Source organism: Octopus bimaculoides, chromosome 2 (assembly GCF_046866305.1).
Source record: "Octopus bimaculoides isolate indiv1 chromosome 2, ASM4686630v1, whole genome shotgun sequence".
Taxonomy (NCBI): Eukaryota; Metazoa; Mollusca; class Cephalopoda; order Octopoda; family Octopodidae; genus Octopus; species Octopus bimaculoides.
The window spans coordinates 131754522-131774428 of NC_142929.1; the positions used below are offsets into that span (position 1 = coordinate 131754522).

At 34.2% G+C, this 19907-nt stretch overlaps 1 protein-coding gene across 27 annotated transcripts in view; it reads right to left on the bottom strand.

Annotated features, from left to right (window-relative positions):
- The window catches only part of LOC106875945 (uncharacterized), a 291971-nt gene that overhangs the window by 64951 nt on the left and 207113 nt on the right, over positions 1-19907 (bottom strand). For all 27 annotated transcript variants that reach the window (XM_089347704.1, XM_014924275.3, XM_089347708.1 and 24 more), the window contains 4 exons: positions 11075-11140; positions 6299-6431; positions 3730-3887; positions 710-1001 (listed from right to left, as the gene is read on the bottom strand). In XM_089347704.1, the coding sequence (XP_089203830.1) occupies positions 710-1001; positions 3730-3887; positions 6299-6431; positions 11075-11140 (649 nt within the window). The remainder of the gene's footprint in view (positions 1-709; positions 1002-3729; positions 3888-6298; positions 6432-11074; positions 11141-19907) is intronic.

Consider the following 19907-nt stretch of genomic DNA (forward strand, 5'->3'; position numbering starts at 1 on the left):
TATCAGTATGAGATCATGATGAAGGGTTTCATTTTTTTCTAATTTAATTTCTACTTCAAAATTTCAAAACCTTCATATTTTTTCAGCCAGAGCAACCTCTTTTCCAAGTTTAAGTAAATCTTTGAACTGAATGCATTACCCACATATGAGAAGGCATGTGCTCTAGATGTTTGGGTGATCCTCAGTTTATAGGTTCAATTCCTGGACAAAGCAGAGAACTGAGTCTTTGACATTTCATTTCATATTGTTCCAGTCTATTCAGCATAAATAAGTACCAGCTGAGTAGTGGTGCAGCTTTCTCTCACTCTAACAGTCTATTCTAGATGTTTTTTGGGGTCAAGGGTGGAAAGGCCAAGGAGATGTCTATGTCTGTTTATAGCTACATAACCTAAAACAATTAGTAAAAGCATGGTATAATCGGCTACAAAGACAGACTTGTTTGCAAATGGTAGCTATGGTATATCCAAAGGGGAAAAGGACATGTAAAATCATTTAGAAGAGATAGACAAAGAAAAGGTGATCACAGACTGCAGAAGAAATTTGTTAACAAGTTATATATTTTATCTTCTAAAAAGTACAAAATATAAATTCCTTTCCAAATATCAATATTCTTCTTTATACTACTTTCTGATATTGTCAAAACAGCACACAAAATTGTCATTATTAGAATTACAATCACACTCTTGTTAAAACTACTAATTTTTCTTACTTAAGCCATTCTCTCCTCGTTCTCCCTTATCTCCTGGCAATCCTTTTAAACCTGGAAGACCAGGGGGCCCAGTGTGACCAGGAGGTCCACGTGGTCCAACGATTCCTTTTCCCTTTGCTATTTGATCATCTCCAGAAGACTCAAGGTCAATGAATGTGCCAGAGTATCCAGAAGAAGGTTCTCCATATGACTGTCCTGGTGGACCTGGAGGACCTGGTGGACCTTGTAAACCAGTAGAGCCAGGTGAACCAGGTTTACCTGGAGGACCAACAATAGATTTGCCAGTTTCACCCTGTGGATGAAAGAAAAAGAAAAATTGTTTCAGTTATTTTTACTTTTGAAACCATATGTAAAATCAAATTCTTATGTTACAAAGTATGCTTTAATGTGAAATCCCACAATGTGAAATTAATTTCCCCCATTGAATTTCATGTTACAGTGTAATAATAATGCATTCCAATTGATATTTTTATTTAAGAAAAGACAAAAACAGCATAAAAATTAAATAGAAAAACAAAAATCAAGCAACACAACTACTTTTATGCATGAAAATTAGAATGTCTTTATATGCACAGTACATCGTCAGGTGACACACTGTGCTTGAGGAGACTTATTGAGTCAAGTAAAATCAAAAATCAAAAACCAAAATCAAAATCACAATCAGAATCTAAAAAAAATGTTGACCACTGTCTGAGGGGTGGTGATACATCTACTTCACAGGTGAACTTATTCAAAATTATTTGATGCTTAAGGCACATCATCTCTTTGTACAGCTCAGTGTATGAACTGAAGTATTTGTAAATGTCTTTTATAATTTTTGTTATATTAGGGTTGTTATCATCAGAACTTACAAACCTTCCTTTATAGGTGCCTACACTTTAGCAATTTTCTTCACAGTCAACTTAAGTTTAGTTGTCGTAATTTCTGTTTTCTCATTTTGCTTCTGTTCTAATAGTATCAGCTTCTTGTTAGATAAGTTTTCTCTGTTGGGTACCAGTCACTCAGCCACATCATATTCCAACTTCTTCAAGCCCCACATCATTTGCAAGTGTCACATCCAAATTTGGTGTTGACTTACTGCTTGTAGAAAATTTGTAAAGTCATTGTCACTGTCTAGCCACGTTTTTTTTCAATCAATGCACCCAAGAGCTGTCCCATGTTAAGCATCATATTAAATTTATAAAAGAATAACATTCAAGTTTTTGCACTGTGTCACATTTTTTTCTTCCTCTTGAAACCTTCTTAAAACAATAAATTTCATATCCAGTGTAATACTTTTACTCCTCTTTTCATATTATTCTTTCAGTTTCTCTTGATGGTTTCTTTCCAGACATTTTGAGTTTTAGGTAAATTCAGTAACACCAGTTATCAAGAATTATCCATAACAAATATGTAGTAAAAGAATTATAGCACCAGAAAAGAACTGTTTTGTGAGAGCTGAAAATTGTCTTATTCCTATGGGTATAAGAATGGAGAAGGCATGTACCTTAGTGGTTAGGGTAATTGGCTCATGAGTATAAGGTCATGAGTTCAATTCCTGGTGGCATGTTGTGTCCTGGAGCAAGACGCTTTATTTCATGTTGCTCTAGTCCACTTAACTGGCAAAAATGAGTTGTACCTGTAATTCAAAGGGCCAACCTTGTCACATTCTGTGTCATGTAGAATCTCTCTGAGAACTACATTAAGGGAACATGTGTCTGTGGAGTGTTCAACTACTTGCACATTAATTTCATGAGCAGGCTGTACTAATGATTGGATCAACTGGGATCCTTGTTATTATAACAGCTGATACTATTATTGCTTTTGCCAGATGTTTATTCAAAAGTTAATTGGTTGGTAGGGGTGTTGGTTGTATTGGTATTCATTTTGATGATCATTGTGATGATGATAGTGTGGTTATAGTTGGTGGATATTGTTGTTTGGGAGCATCAAGAAAATTTATGTAGTGTCATAGAGGTCAGCTGCCCTGCTGATGTCAATAACTCTCAAAAAAATTAAAAAGAAATAGGATAACTACAGACAAATGCTTCAGAATCTTCAGTTTCTATAGATTCATATTTATATCAATAATAACTTGTACACTGAGTTTTGTGATTAAATGCCTAAGTGATAATCTATCTGTCTGTCTGTCTGTCTGTCTGCCTGCCTGCCTGCCTGCTTGTCTGTCTGTCTGCCTGTCTGTCTGTCTGCCTGTCTTTCTGTCTTTCTGTCTACCTATCTTTAAATATGTATGTATGTATGTATGTATGTATGTATGTATGTATGTATGCATGTATGTATGCATATATGTATGTATGTATGTATGTATGTATGTATGTATGTATGCATGTATGTATGCATATATGTATGTATGTATGTATGTATGTATGTATGTATGTATGTATGTATGTATGTATGCATGTATGTATGCATATATGTATGTATGTATGTATGTATGTATGTATGTATGTACGTATGTATATTACTTGCTAGCTATGGGCCTGGAGGAAGGGGCAATATTTATGGCCTTTACATGCTCTCCATAACTGGTGAGACTGATATTGTTAATGTCCTGCTTAAACTATTGCAAGTTGTCATCTACAGGTAAAACACGAGCTGGGAAATAATTCCAGAAGACAGACACTCTAGGATGAAAGGCATGGGTATAGTGGCTAGTGTAGAGCCTAGAGATAATATATGTTAAGAAAGATTTAAAAAATGAAAAACAAGTGAGCCAAGAGTGCTGGAATGGAGACCAGCTACCTTTGATGAGCAGAATACATTATAGCAATGGCATAACAGGCAGAGAGATGCAATATGATGTATGTAGTTCAGAACCTGGGGCATATTTATGAGTGATTTTATGTCAGTCAAGTGGTCTAGAATCCGTGTGCATATATATGAAAATATGTATGTGAGTACATGTATAATGTTTGTGCACATGAACAATGAAGACAAATGAGTTTAAGAAAGAAATGTTCAGTAATTGATAACATTGTGTAATCATTGCTATTTCATAAGTAATTGTTGCTAATACTAACCTTTACTCCTGCGAAGCCAGTCATTCCTCTCTCTCCCTTTTCTCCTTTAGCTCCTATTCCTCCTTGACCACTCAAATCAAGTTTTACTATTTCTCCTTTTTCTCCCTTCTGACCTGGAACTCCAATTGGTCCCATTAGACCAGGAGGTCCTTGATCCCCTGTGAAAACAAAAAAAAGGTAAATTTATATGTAAAGTACTATGAATTAAAAATATGCACACAATATGCACAAAAATCTGAAGAAGTTCTTTATCGCAAAGGATAAGAACTGATATTAGTGAGGAATCAAAGAACTGACAAAAAGGTGAATACAGACAGTATCTTAAAATAATTAAATGGTGGGTGATATAACTGAAGAGACACCTGGTCAGTCATCCCTATACTTTCCTTCCAGCATTTTTGCTTCCTATGCACTTATAACATCTTGAATAAAATAATTTATACCAATAATTCCCATTATCTCTTTGCTAAAGAGGCAGAAGTCTTGGATTTAAGAAATAAGAGAGTGATGGAGCCCATTGATGGGCAGTTTTGCATGCCATGTACATTTGAATGCTTTACTGATGCTAAGTGCAATATCACTCGTAGTAAGTAACACAGGAGAGTAGATTTTTCATTGGTGTGGTTTTGTGAAAACCATTGATAATAGACAGAGATTCAAATTTTGGAGAAGATTGTTGTTAATGGCTATTTACATCACTTTCAGCATGGTGTAAGTTAGTACTATAGAACAATAATTTTAACAGTTAAAGGACTCATTCACCATCTTGGGAACAGCACTTGCTGAAGTGTGTTTGCAAAGATTGCTATAAAGCCACACACACACACACACACAACAGAGAGAGAGAGAGAGAGAGAGAGAGAGAGAGAGGTTATGGGCTATCCATGAAATTTGTTACAATAGTGGAAATGGTCAGGGATGTGGCCTGTTTAGTTTGAAATACCTGAAAGTACTTCCATATTTTTCCTGTATATATGTATGTAATGGATAGCCTGGTGAAATGAAAAGAAATTGCTTTGTGTGTGGATTTACTTAGTAGGAAAGCATGGAAGTATTTTTCTCCTTGAAAATACTGCTTGTAGAACCATCATATTTGAGTAGTGCAGTAGAAATCCTAATGGTAAGGGACTAAAAGAATTATCTTTAGTTTTGTAGGAAGGAGAGTTTGTGGACTGTGCTATGAATGGAAGTATCTATCATTCAACACCATAGCCATGAGTGAACCACATGTGGCGATTTGGGGCTATAAGTGTTGGTTATATATTGGAGGTGGAGAGATATGGCTCATTTATCAGTTATCGAACTATTTCTTATTGGTTTGATGTGAAGTACATGTGCTGATGAGTTGCTACAATCAGATAGCATAGAATTGACACAAAGCTTTGACCAGTCATCTAATTTGGTGTCACAGAATGAGGGAGATGCTTGTGTAGTCTGAGGGCATTTGGGAGATAATCATAATAAAGGAATGATCAGATGACCCAAAAGGGTACAGATGCTGATGATTTGGTAGAAGCTGGTTTTAGAGGTGAGAATAAGATCAAGAGGGGTTGAATAAGGCATTTTGATTAAAAACTGCCTTATAAGTTGAGGATAGAGTGTGTCTATAGTAGGGGAAGAGAGAAGGAAATGAATAAAGACTAATTCTAAGTAGTTAAGTTAAAATTCAAAACATTCAACTTGAGACTAGAGATGACACTTAACCAGTTCAATACTGATGGTGTTATGTATTGCTTAAAACTGGTCATATCTATGTTGATGTGGAAAAATTAATGATGATGATGACTATAATGCAGTGCTGATACTAGTGGTAGTTATGATGATCCAGTTGTGGTTGTGATAATCAAGATTAAGTATGCTTTACATACACATAAAACATTATACTTGTGTGGCCTAATGTATTATCAAATTCAGCCTTTATTTAAGGCAACAGTACTTTCATCATCATCATCCTCATTACCATCATCATCGTTTACGCCTGCTTTCTATACTGGCATGGGTTGGATGGCTTGACTGAAAACTGGCAATCCAGGAGGCTGTACCAAGCTGTACCAGGCTCCAATCTGATCTGGCAAGGTTTCTACAGCTGGATGCCCTTCCTAATGCAAACCATTCCAAGAGTATAGCAGGTGCTTTTTATGTGCCACTGGCAAGTGGGCCAGTCAGGCAGTACTGGCATCGACCACACTTGAATGGTGCTTTTTATGTGTCACCAGCACAGGAGCTAGTCAGGTGACACTAGCAACGACTACGCTCAAATGGTGCTTTTTAAGGTAATGAGATAGCTATAATTATTGAGGAAGCAAGAATGGTGTTGTTGGGGAAGTTAGACAGGTGAAGTTGGGATTGTTGAAGCAGGGAGAAGACTGGAGTTGCTTAAAGAGTGACACACATAGAATTGTTGAAGTAATGAGTGAGATGGACTGGGTGGAGTAGTTAGTAAAATAAGTAAATAACAAAAGTGATAGCCATTAATTTATTAAATTTAGAACATCAGCCAATAGATTTTGTAGGAGAAACTATCTATGGCTGTAAAAGAATGTTCAAGTTGTCAATAATCAGTTCTTACCTTTCAAGCCTGATCGTGGTGGCAGTGGTGGAGGAGGGGAAATCATTGGTTGACTTATTCCTGGTTCACCTTTTATACCTTTCTCACCTTGTGAGCCCTTCTCACCTTTAATTGTGTGACTTACATGAGGTCTCTGTGAACAATAATGAAGATTATATTAAATATGGAACCATAAACAACAATGTCAAAGTTTTAATTTTGTCTCTTTCATAACTTTTTGTGGATTACTTGGTGGAATATATGCCCCCCCCCCACCTACATCTTTGCTGCACCGATGATTCCAAACCTAGTTAGAGCCTTTGTTACAGCTGTCTATGTCACGTGTTACAGCCTTTTATTGTGTTCACAGAACATTGAGCTGTAGTCATGTCAGCATTTTGATTCCTGGCACGGATCATCATAATACAGGTAACTATTTTCCAATATTTAGATGACTTCCAGTCCTTCATGTTAGCTAACTTTTTCCTGACTACAATTTAAATTTTTATACTCTCCAACTCTGTTGACTGTTCATGAATACATCAAGCTATTCCTAAAAATAAAAGGAGACACAAAAAAAAAAAATTATCATCAAATTTAACCTGAGTACACTGTACCTCTGAACTTAACAGACATTTTTTCCGTTTATTTTGTATTATTCTTATTTTGTTTTATTTCTCAGCAACTTCCCAATTTAACTTTAATTTTCACTCTCTACTTTTGAACTAACATGATATTGCATCTAATGTAGAAATAATCACATTAATCCTCAGCCCACAGATTTGGTCTGAATGCTTGCAACAGAATGAACTCTGCACAAGTAAAGAAGTAAATACAGTATCAAAAGACTTTCTAGTAAATGGTAATTTTTCTTGAAAGTACACTCACCATTTTAAAATAAGACATATTGGATATGTTTGATACACTCAAAAGAAATGGGATGGTCACTGGTGGAAAGATTTTGATGTTAGGTTTGATTAATTAGGATCGTCTTTGGTCAAACACTACCACTGCCAGTGGCAGCAGCGTTACCACCACCACCACCACCAACAACAACAACGGTAACAACAAATGTATGTGATTTTTTTCTTTTACTTGGTAAAAAGGTTTCAAGATGTGATATCCCACAACTGTTAGACTACAAAAGGTGTGGTTATATGTATAGACTATGAATTTAGAATTAGTTCAGAAAATGGGATTTTTGTTTTACTGAATCAGTTAGATGCCAACCTATTGATGGAACGATCCTCTGTATGTATGTGATCATCACCACTGACCCAGAAACTTAATTTTCATTGAAGCAGTTCAGTTCTCTTAGCTATAAATATGTACCATGTGTATATATGAAATACCTCTATAAGCAGCCCTATCTCGCTCCCCCCTCTCTCTCTCTGCATGTACGTACGTATATACGTACACATGTATGTATGTATGTACCTACGAATTCATCTATTCTCAGTTACTGGTGGGAAGAAAGAAATTAAGTGGGTTTAAAATATTCTAGTCAGCGTTCGATTGCTGTCTGGTGAGAGGGTCAATAACAAACAAGTCATTGTCGTAAACATCACTCAAACAATAGGATTTTAATATTTATTGCAAACAAAGGATGTCCAAAGGGAAAGTTGCTGCTGATCGTACAGCTGTTTTAATGCTTTCTTTTAACAAAGATACCCTTACCGGATGTTATAACCATCCAATTGTCAATGACTCCACTAATTCAAAATTAACATACGACAGTAGCAGCGAATCGGAAATATATAATTTTGCTTTAAAAGTATGATCATTGTGAATGTACGACCGTCGGTATAAAGCTTCATTGTAAATAAACCACCAATTGTAGATTGTTTTAATTGTATTTTGAATAAGACACTAAATGTCTATTTTGGATGTGAAAACAGTCTCTGTTCTTAATGGAAGCGTTGATACAACATTGTAAAAGAACACACGCAAAAATAATCTTGAATAAAACAATTGTCCCGTTATTGTAGAACTCATTATTGTGCAGACCAACTGAAACCAAACATGAAAAGAAAAACAATGAACAAATGACGAGATTAAGCTGATTTTTAAACGAGATTATGGCTTACTTTAGATTAACGAGATTATGGTGGTTTACTTTGATAAACTAGCCACATATATTAGATAATTTTAATAGAATATATTTTAGATGACGAAATTTCTGTGATATTTTCTCTCCTCGCTTGAAAAACATCAAGCTGATGAGTATGAATATAAAAGAAATTCATTTTTATAAACTTTAAAATTGATATTTGTTTTGAAGATGCTTACTCTAATGTTTAGGTTTATGTAAAATATTGCATAGAGAGTAAGAGAGGAGTCCCACATCTTAGTATTATCGTTCAGATAGTTCAATTAGCGTTTTCCTACATTTCGGTTGCATTTTCTCCTCTAAGTATATTGTATTAATGGTTGAATTAGTAATGAGGTAACGTATTTTCCAGAATTCATGAAGTTAACGTTCAATTCCTTATTCGAAGCCTTAACCAGAGAGAGGGAGGAAAGATAAATCTCTCTTTGGACGGAGCAACAATAATCCATCGCAAAGAACAACACTGAAGCAGTTGGTTTTAAATACATACATACTACCCACATCATAAACAGTTGTCCGAAAATGTCATCATTGTATTATCTACCCATGAGACATGATGTTGTATCTAGGACACTCTATAATGAAATCCGTCAGGACATAGAAATAAGAACCCACAGTATGGTAGAAGCCATAGCCACTCATAATAAAAAGGAGTACTGGTGGAATGTCCCTGTGAAGACCTCAATAAAATGTAAGCACAACAGACCTGATATAATGATTTGGAATAGAGAAGAGAAGTTAATTGCCCAGCAGATGTTAACATAAAGCTGAAGATCAGTGAAAAAGAGAATACCCACGCTGAACTATTGAGAAATCTGCAGTTACTCTATCCAGATTAGAAGTTCAAGTTTATAACTGTAATTATTGGGGCCCTGGGATATGTAACACACTGCCTAAATACCAATCCTGAGAAATTAGGCTTCTCAAAACTAGAAAGGAGAAAGCAGATTCGAAGACTACAGATCAGGCCATCACTGGAACTATAAATATCTGTAAAACTTTATTTAAATATACATGAGCATGTTTAGATATGCAACTATATGCATGAGAATACATACAAAAAGCAAAACATACAAATCTGCACATATACATTCATTCATACATACATACATAAATACATACGACCAAAGCCTTGTGAGTGGATTTGGTAGACGGAAACTGAAAGAAGCCCGTCGTATATATATATATATATATATATATATATGAGTATGTGTGTGTGTCTGTATTTGTCCCCCTACCATCGCTTGACCCTTGTAAATTAGCGGTTCGGCAAAAGAAACCGATAAAATAACTACTAGGCCTACAAAGAACAAGTTCTGGGGGTCAAATGACTGAAACAAGTAAAAGAATAAAAGAATATCCATACGAATAACATGGTTTGGTCGTATACGCACGTGGTTGAAGTGAATGAATTAGATTTAGCTTGTATATAAATGTGAACATTTGTATATACGTTTGTGGATACGTGTTATTCGTATGGGTATGTATAAATGTTTATAATTATGTACAATGTGTCATACTATACTGATGACAGTAAAGAGATTTACATCTCTAAACTAGAAATCGAGCTATAGTTTTAAAAATCTTTTTATTCACTTCCCTCTCTTTCAACCTGTGCCAATGAGGTAAATAGTGTAGTTCTTAGAGCCATTTGGCGTCTGTTCCTAGCATGTGGCGCTATTCATTAGTGCCTTTATTATAATTATATTTATATAATTATATATTTTGTATTAATTGTTACCTATATGCTGGCTACTTGATAAAATCATATAAATTTCATACTTGATATATATATATATATATATATATATATATATATATATATATATATATATATATATATATATGTGTGTGTGTGTGTGTGTGTGTGTGTGTGTGTGTATGTGTTTGTACATACACACACGCACACACATACATTACAGTAAGGTGAAAGTTAAAACACTGAAATTGAGTTGAACAAGTAAGTACCAGTTAACAAGGAAAAGGCTGATGTGTTACGCCCTATAACTGGCAACATTATGTCCATGCACAAAGTCCTTAATTTACAAACATCAGAGTCTATTTCACTGAAAGTAGACACCGTAGTGTGGTTAAATTTAATCTCATAGGCAATGATAATGATTTACATTAACTGAACTAATTGGGTCCTTGTTGAGTTTTATTCAATTATCTCGATGTTAAAGCTACTTGTGAAGGGAAAAAAAGGATATATATGTACACTAGCGTTTCTCGTAATTTCTGACACACATACACACACAAAGGCACGCAAACACACACACACACACGCACGCACACACACACACACACACACACACACACACACGCACACACACTCACACACACACACACACACACACACACACACACACACACACACACACGAGATATTACAATAGTCACAAGTTTATATAATTCGCTTCTACGTACGTTTCAACCTTGTGATTGCTTGGAACTCTGCAATTGGATGCTAACCACAACAGATCATCAGGGAATTTTCTTATTGCGTTATGTTACATAGCACCAAAGCAAAACAATCAATCACATCAATTAATAAGAGTGTTTAACGGAGTTCGTGAACTGTAAGTACTATCTATGTACCTCTACAGATCACAACTACTTTCAAGATAAACTAACGATTGAATTTATAAAAAGGGGGCTTAAAAGATGTTGAAGAATCTTGTACTTACATAAGGATATTTGGTTGGCACTATTATTTCATCACGTCCGCTTCCTGAGCCACTGCCATAATCGGACTAAAGAAATGGAAAAGAAAAATGTTAAGGGAAATTGTAAACCTTCTGACATATATTAAAAAACTCCAACAATTTATCTCATCACATTTTATGACGAGAAACTGAGATGACAAAGGCAAAGAAATTACATAACAAATAAATATAGAAAATAAGAAAATATGAATTCCAAATGCAAAGTACAGAATACACCCGGTGCAATAACCACCATGCCTTAGGAGAAGAATCATGTTATATATATATAAAATGAAAGAAATTAGAATTTTAGACACACACACACACACACACACACACACACACACACACACACACACACACACACACACATACAAACACATATATATACATATATACATATATATAATATATATAATTTTACATCTATATACAAATACCACCCCCTCCCCACATACAAGGTAAAGACCTCCTTCGGTCATAAATGACCAAGGTATTGCACCTAGAAAGTTACCCTCCAAGGCACACGTCCACGCAAGGTTGTTTATGGAAGACCTGCCTTCCCTCTCCACGCCACCGATGTTACTCAAGAGAAAAGAAAATGACCGATACAGCTTGGCACCAATGACGTCGCTACTCATTTCTACAGCTGAGTGAACTGGGGCAGCGTGAAATAAAGCGTTTAGCTCAAGAACACAACACAAAGCCCGGTGCGGAATCGAACTCGAGCAAACAATTTATTTCAAGTTGCTTCAGTTCACTCAGCTGTAGAAATGAGTTGTGACATCACAGGTGCCAAGCTGTATCGGCCTTTGTCTTTCCCTTGCCTTTCCCATCGGTGGCGTGGATAGGGGAGGCTGGTATGAATGGGCGACCGCAGATCTATAAACAACCTTGCTCGGACTTGTGCCGGGAAACTTTCTAGGTGCATTCTCATGGTCGCTCATGACCAAAAGGGTCTTTACCCTTTGTCTGTATGTATCTATATATATATATACACACACAAACACACACGCATATATACACACACACAAACACACACGCATATATATATGTATGCTTGTATGTATGTAAGCATGTAATTTTGAGAAATTATAAATTTGTTTCATTTCTCAATGAATAGTTCAGTGCATACTAAGAATACTCATTGTCTGATTGCTAATATGCTTTGAACAAAAATGATAAAGAGAAAGGAAAGAAGTGGGAAAGAATGATAATGAAAGAATGGTAGTCTTAAAATTTCGAATAAATTTCGAAAGCCTGCCAGATGAATTGCATATTTAGACAGAAATTATTGTGTGAAGATAAGCTATGTGGTAGGATTTAAAGAAAAAGAGCAAATTTTAAATACAGAGCTGTTACATTCCGTATTTGGATACAAGCTAAACATGCTTTTTGTCTTGAATTTAAAGACAAACACTATTTTGAGTTTAAAGATTAAAGAATTAATTGTTGTTGAAATATTTTTGAAATTTACGTATATCTAAGTTAAATCTATGTGTAAATGTTTGATATCAAGAAAAATAAAGACTTTTTTGATAGCACAAAACGGAAGTTAATTATAAGTTATGCAATTTAGTATAATTAAATGAAATTATTGCATTGTGAAATTGTGAAGTGAAACCCTATCACATTGAGTAAGTGAGACTAAAAAAAATATAGAAGAACTGATTAAATAGATGGTGTCAGCTACTGGGGAATTGGAACGAAGTTAGATTAAAATAATCAAAATAATGTTAATCATTTAACAAAGGCTAAACAAGTCTGTATATACCTTAAACATAGCAAGTGATGATAGCTAACTATTTTGAATAGAGTGAATATATATATATTTCATTTTCAAAATTCAATTCAAAAGTCAGACTCTAATTTTTATGATCGCCAGTTTTCAGACCGATGACATTTCTGGTGCAGGAGGTAAGAATAATGCGAAGCGATAGAATCGCAAACACCGAGAAACATTTTTTTCTATATTTGTGAACATTCTCATTCAGCGACTACTCTCAATTCGTCAACTGTTATTGGTTTCGTACCATAAACTTTCTCTTTTAAGTATCCCCATAAAAAAATCGTAGGGGTGTGAGGTCGAATGAACGTGGAGATTATTCTACGAACTTCTTTTTCCAATCCACCTGTTTGGCAAAGTTTCAAAGTAGGCCCTTATGTTACTATCGTAGTGTGGGAGTGCCCCATCTTGCTGAAAATAAACTGTATATCTTCAAAGTTCTCTGAGTGCTTCGCATGACAGATTGTCACAGCAAGTTCAAATGAATGAGATATGCCTTAATACCATAAAAAAAACAAAAACAAAAAAACAGAATAGTCCATTTAACCCTTTTAATAATAAGCTGCACCATACTGTAACTCTTGGTAAATTAACATGATGTCCGCCTGTCATATGCATATTCTTAGGTCTCCACTATCTGAAAATGTAGCGGTTGGCTAAGCCATGTAATTTAAATGTAGCCTCTTCACACCAAACAATCTTTGTTGGAAAGTGGGCGTCTTTTATATATCACACCAAGTACCACTTGCAGAACTCCATTCATCGGTCCGGAGCATCATCAAGAACATGGACTGTTCTTGGAATGCAACTTTCCCAATAATATTGCTTCAAAATGCGATGGACGCTTGATTTTGAAACTTCTATATCATCATTCACTTGCTGCACAAGTTTTTTTTGAGCTCTGGCAAAATACATTTCCAGTACTCTTTCTTGCTTTGTGGGGTTCGTCGATGTCCGCACTCTTTCAGAACGTTTCACGTATACATTCTGATTAGTTCCGCCTGCTTAAAACTAATCTCAAACACAAGTTATGGTAAATAGCGTGATTATGCTTGAAATTCTCTCCTAATGTAATTTTGCTCTTCGACTGCGTTCTCAGTAGCACTTTGGAATAAATTTCCTTCGTTCAAGACTTTATTATTTCTAACGGATTAGATCTAAAAAGAAATAAAAATCGAGTTAACAGCTGTTAATGTGTGGCGTGTATATAGTTTTTTGCGATACGCTGTATAGTTCAACAATATTGCAACGTAATCTAGATAAAGAAATTTACTTAATCTTCGAATGAGAAGATGAAAGATGGGTACTTGGGAACTATATTGATTTGAAAAATAAGAGAGAAAACTTAAAATAACTTTGAAGGGCTGACGGAAAGAAAAATAACTGATGCAGTCGTATTATAAATAATAATGAATATGTAAAAGCACAAGAACATCATAAATGAATTTACGAGTAAGATGGTATGTCATTTGACTTTGACGTAAACGAACGCATCGAAATATAGACACATTTATATATATACGCATATACATACATGCGCCTACACAATAAATACATAAACGTTTAAACATGCATATACACACACACACTTCTAGATTTATACGTATAATCTGCATGCATGTGCTTGATATTTGTCCGCATATATACATATATATATATGTATATACCAGCAAGTATAAAAGTATACATTCCAGTTCGCCTACATGCTATTGCATGCATTTTATACACACAAGTGCATTTTGAGATAAATTCCCAGAAATCAGCGACGTATGTACATGTATGTGCGTGTGTGTATGCATGTGCATTTACAAATATATAAAGTAGGTGTACACGAAGTATGACCATTGCTAGAAATAGCTGCCAGTAAGTTTACGGCGCTTTGTTATTTTAATAGTGTATATATATATATATATATATATATATATATATATATATATATATATATATATATATATATATATATATATAGATATATATATATATGTTTGTACATGTATGGATCAAAACAGTTTCATCCATAAATGTAACTCCAAATAAATTTGTTAGCTGCCCTTCTTTCGCTTGTCCACTCACTCGTGTATGTATATATATATATGTATATATATATATATATATATATATATATATATATATACCTATATATGTGTTTATGTTGCATGTGCACGCGTGTAAATGTATGTGCATTTGGGTGCATGTATGTCTGTATATATAGATGTGTACGTATATATATATATAATATATACACATGTTAAAACTCGCATATATATGCATGTTTACATAAGATATGTATGTGTGTGTGTGTGTGTGTGTGTGTGTGCGCGTGTCCATGTACAAACATATTTACACAAAGACATAGGTGTAACGGTAACAACATATGTATATACATGCATTTACACGTATACATTTACTAAGATACATATAAAAACATGCCTCTGAATGCATATCCCCGCATATTTGTTCCGTATGCACGTCATGTCTGAAAGATATACATTTTTGCACGCACATTTTCAGGTATTCATATTTATATACAAATATGTACATCTGACCATGCCTACATAAACAAACACAATTATATGTATACATATACATAAATGCATAAATACAGATACATATAGACAGCATTTTAACCAGGTTAGATTGTTTGTGGATATAATTAAAATTTCATCAGATTTGTGAAATGCACAGTGCAGATTTTGTCACATTGAGAGAGAAAAATGACTGTTGTGTGGTTAGACTGTACGGTTTCTTATAACCCTAAATTTTTGACCTATTGATAACATATTTTAAAACATTTTATTAATTTACTTGGGGTTAAACTAGTAGAGGCACAAAAAGTCATCACTCCTGTATAATCCACCTTTTTTGATGGCGTGGGGCGAGACCTACTTTTCACTTGCAAAAGTAATGATAAATTTAGGAGATCACAAGTTTCTGCAGAATCATTTGCTCTGTAGCCAAAGTGAATTAGGTTATTAGAGTGTATCTCAATTTAGATAGAATAGTCATAATTTACAATAACTTTACGTATAAAATAATGCTTCATAATCTCTAAAATTTGTAAATGATATAACGAAGTTGAGGACAATAAATTCAGTAATACATTCGTAATAATGTTTAATATCTAAATGTAGTGTTTGTTACGGAGAAATTTCATCCGTAAGGGGGATTGTCCTTTAAGTTCAGGCACAATCTTGTATATATTTAGAAATTTCTCATATGTCAGGTTTATCTGTTGGCCTTCGTTATTGAATTCATTAAGAAAATTGAAATTAATTTTCTTACAAATTTTGTTAGAGAAAATACGACTCTGTTTTAAGAATCTGTTTGGTATAGATCATGTCGTCTGAATGAACGTAGATACCTTTTGAATATTTAATTTGGCGTATTTTGGAATTAAGTTTCACTTGGTAGTCATTTATCACTTTTCTGTAATTCTGTGTTAACACCATTAAAGCACCATTAGTCTTTAAAAGAAACACAATCTAAATCCCATAAATCTTTAACAGAAACATCTGTAACATTTCTTACTCCACAGCAAACTTTGTTTCAGTAAAACTACTTTAAACCACTGAAATAAACAAACACCCATTTAACTACCAATAATTTCCATTCTACCATTTCTAAGTTTTCTGCTTTAAATTCTAATTGCCTTGTTAGGAATATTGTTTATCAATGTACCATACATGCCAACATCATTCCTAAATTACTGTAGTGTCTCTCCACAAATACTTTTAAATGCCACTGCATTTAACATGCGTAGTCACACCAAACCCCACTCCATAAAGATGAGCCGTCACTTTCCTACTAGATAAATGAAGTGAAGATTAAGAATAAACATTATAACCTCACGTTTAACATTTTATCCTAAAGCAAAATAATACTCCACAAAAAAAAAAAAAAAAAAAAAAAATGGCCCTATAGCCTTTTCGAAACTAAATATCTATAAAATCAGATTACCATCAACAAAGATTCTGGGAGAACTTCTAACATTAAACTTTTAAGCGTTGAACACTTTACACACCTTAATTGTTAAAATAATCAAGTAAAATCTCTAATCTTGTACGTAATTGATTTAAACCATAGCTGCACGGAACCCTGCCTCTTAATATATACGTATACAAAATTTCACATTGCTAGCATCTTTTACTAACGTTTGGCACGCTTTTTGTTAATCATTTGCGTACACAAATCGTATTTCTTTGTAGTACGACTTTGTAACCTTGTTAACATATAATGCAAAGAGCTTAACAAGCGCGCATGATAACACAGATACACACATGCTCTCACACCATTTTTCCACATGTTATATTTAGTCTTATATAGATAGATTTGCCCAACTGACTATTTCATTTTTTTACTGTCTAATTGCAACTGCTTTTGCCATAAATTGAATTTGAACTGAATTTTGTCTATAAATTAGAATTTTTATTAATTTGAATTTCTTAATTGGGAATCTTTTTCACATCTATTCATATATATTTATATCTGTGCTTATATATGCATTTAAAAAATATTATCACTCGTTCTAGTTATATGTCATACTACTACATGCAAATGTCCATGCATTCGCACAATATATTAGTTGCCCTTCTTACTCGTAAAAAGATGTATGCACATGCAGTTACATCAAAGTCTTTGTAAACATAGATATGTAGATGTACATTCGAAGTGCAAAGGTGTATATATATATATATATATATATATATATATGCATGCATCTGTAATTACATGTGTATTCGTACATGTATGCTTAGTGCGTGTGTGCATGTATTATGTGTTGTAGCTATATAAGGCATTAATGCCTACATGAATACTGCTCGACCAATGAGCATTGACCGACTTATTATGGTTGATTCGAAGAACTCTAAAGAAATGCACGATTTTCCTGCTGAATAGCTTGATCAAAGTTTCTGGAAAATTTCGTTTACGGTTAAAAGAATGGTGGTAAATTCCTAACCATTGTATTCATTGTTTTATGAACGTTATTCCCTTAAATAAACTATAAGTACACTCGTAAGTATAAACGACATGGATTAAAAAGATATACGAAAACTCAAATAAATATTGGTCATTTCATTATATATTTATATACATATGTATGTGTGTGCGTATGTGTGTGTGTGTATACATGCATACATACATACATACACATATATATATTCGTATATACATCCATATATATATGTATATATTACATATATATATATATATATATATATATATATATATATATATATATATATATATATATATGTACGTATATATATACACACATGTATATATATACATACAGACATATGTATTTATACATATGTACGCACGCACACACACACACACACACACATATACACACATGCAAATACTTATACTTAGATAAGTTTCAACCAGAATTTGCCCAGGTCATGTCTAACGCAATCGCACCATCTGAAAAGACATTTAATGATGTTTCATATTGCAGTCACTCTGTGGTCATCATAGCCTATTTGAGTAATGAGTCATTGTTCGCAGAGATATATCCGGGCGTAGTTTGGTTATCTGAAAATTGTTGGAAATATTTGTCCGAGACTCGTTTGCACGTCATCAGATAATTTTCTTCTCTTATGTGTCTTGATATGGTGTTAAAGAGAGCAGGACCAGTTCAAGTGAAATAGTTCTGTCTTTAGTAGTGTGATGTAACGTGAACACGACTTTTGCAGAGGACAGATGACATAAGGACGAAGCCCAGGATGAATTTTAAAGTTGATGCCAACATCATTTGATCAGTGCTGTGGGAATGTTTTTCCACATCATGTAAATGATATAGTGCTCACAGAGGCGTCGGAGGGAATAAAATTTGAGTTTCTTCGGACGATCTCAATAACCAGGACTTCTCATGTAATCTATTTTCCTTGTGGTCGATCTCCGGGATATTTGAATTTTTATAGTATTTTGTTTTGTGTAGGGAGACCGCAGCGGACAACAACATACAAGATGAGGGCGGGCGAAGGTGGAGAAGAGATGGAGGATTTACTCCGAGGTCCTTGTCATGTTTTACGTCATGAAATTTTCGCCCGAGGGAGAGTGTATGGTATCTTAAGTGTAACTTCTTTACCGAAGTGGATTAATTCAAATTTATTCTCGCTTAGCTGCTTATTGTGTTTTTCTGCACATCGGATAACGGTGAGCTGATCCGACTGAAGATTAGTCAAGGACCTTCCGGAGCTTAGAGTCATCCGTGAAAATTCTAATGCTGCTGTGTTTGATGGCGTCAATGAATGTCATTGATGCAAATAATGAAAAGGAGTAGGCTTAATGTAGTGCTTTTGGGATTCCACTATTGACTCTTGCCGAGCTTGATAGAACAGTGTCTATGACCACATGCTAGGTTCTGTTCACCAGAAAACATCCAATGTTCGATAGTTTCTTTAATAGGATGTTGTGGTCAACATTATAGGCCTTGTTGAAGTACAGAGAGATGTCATCTGCATTGGAGCCTCTCTCAGAGCCTTAGAATGTCATGCTATTGCGATATGTACATAAACTATGTGTGTGTGTGTGTGTTTGTGTGTGTATGCACACACACACACACACACACACACACACACACACACACACATGTAGAGCTTCTACATTTACGTTTAGTTTAAATAGTATAAGAAAGTAAGCAGTTACTTACAAGTTCATATATTTTATCATTTTTATTTTGGCACTTGTATATATTCTTTATTTACAGATTCTACTCTATTTTTAATTGGGACTTCAACTACTATATTTGTTTTTCTTTTCTTGATTTTTAAATTACATTTTCCAAGTATGTATGTTTCATATTCTCCTAACTCAGAGAAACTTGACTTCCGGTATTTCTAATGCATTTTAATATTGTTAAATTAACGCAAATATCTACATATTTACCTAACCTTATTTACTCTCGTCACAATAGAGAACGCGATTAGCTATTCTTATTTCATATGTTTAAGATTCAGACACCTTGAGAATTTCATCGACTTCTAGAGTCCTCAGATCTTAGTATATTTAGATTTTATCTTACAA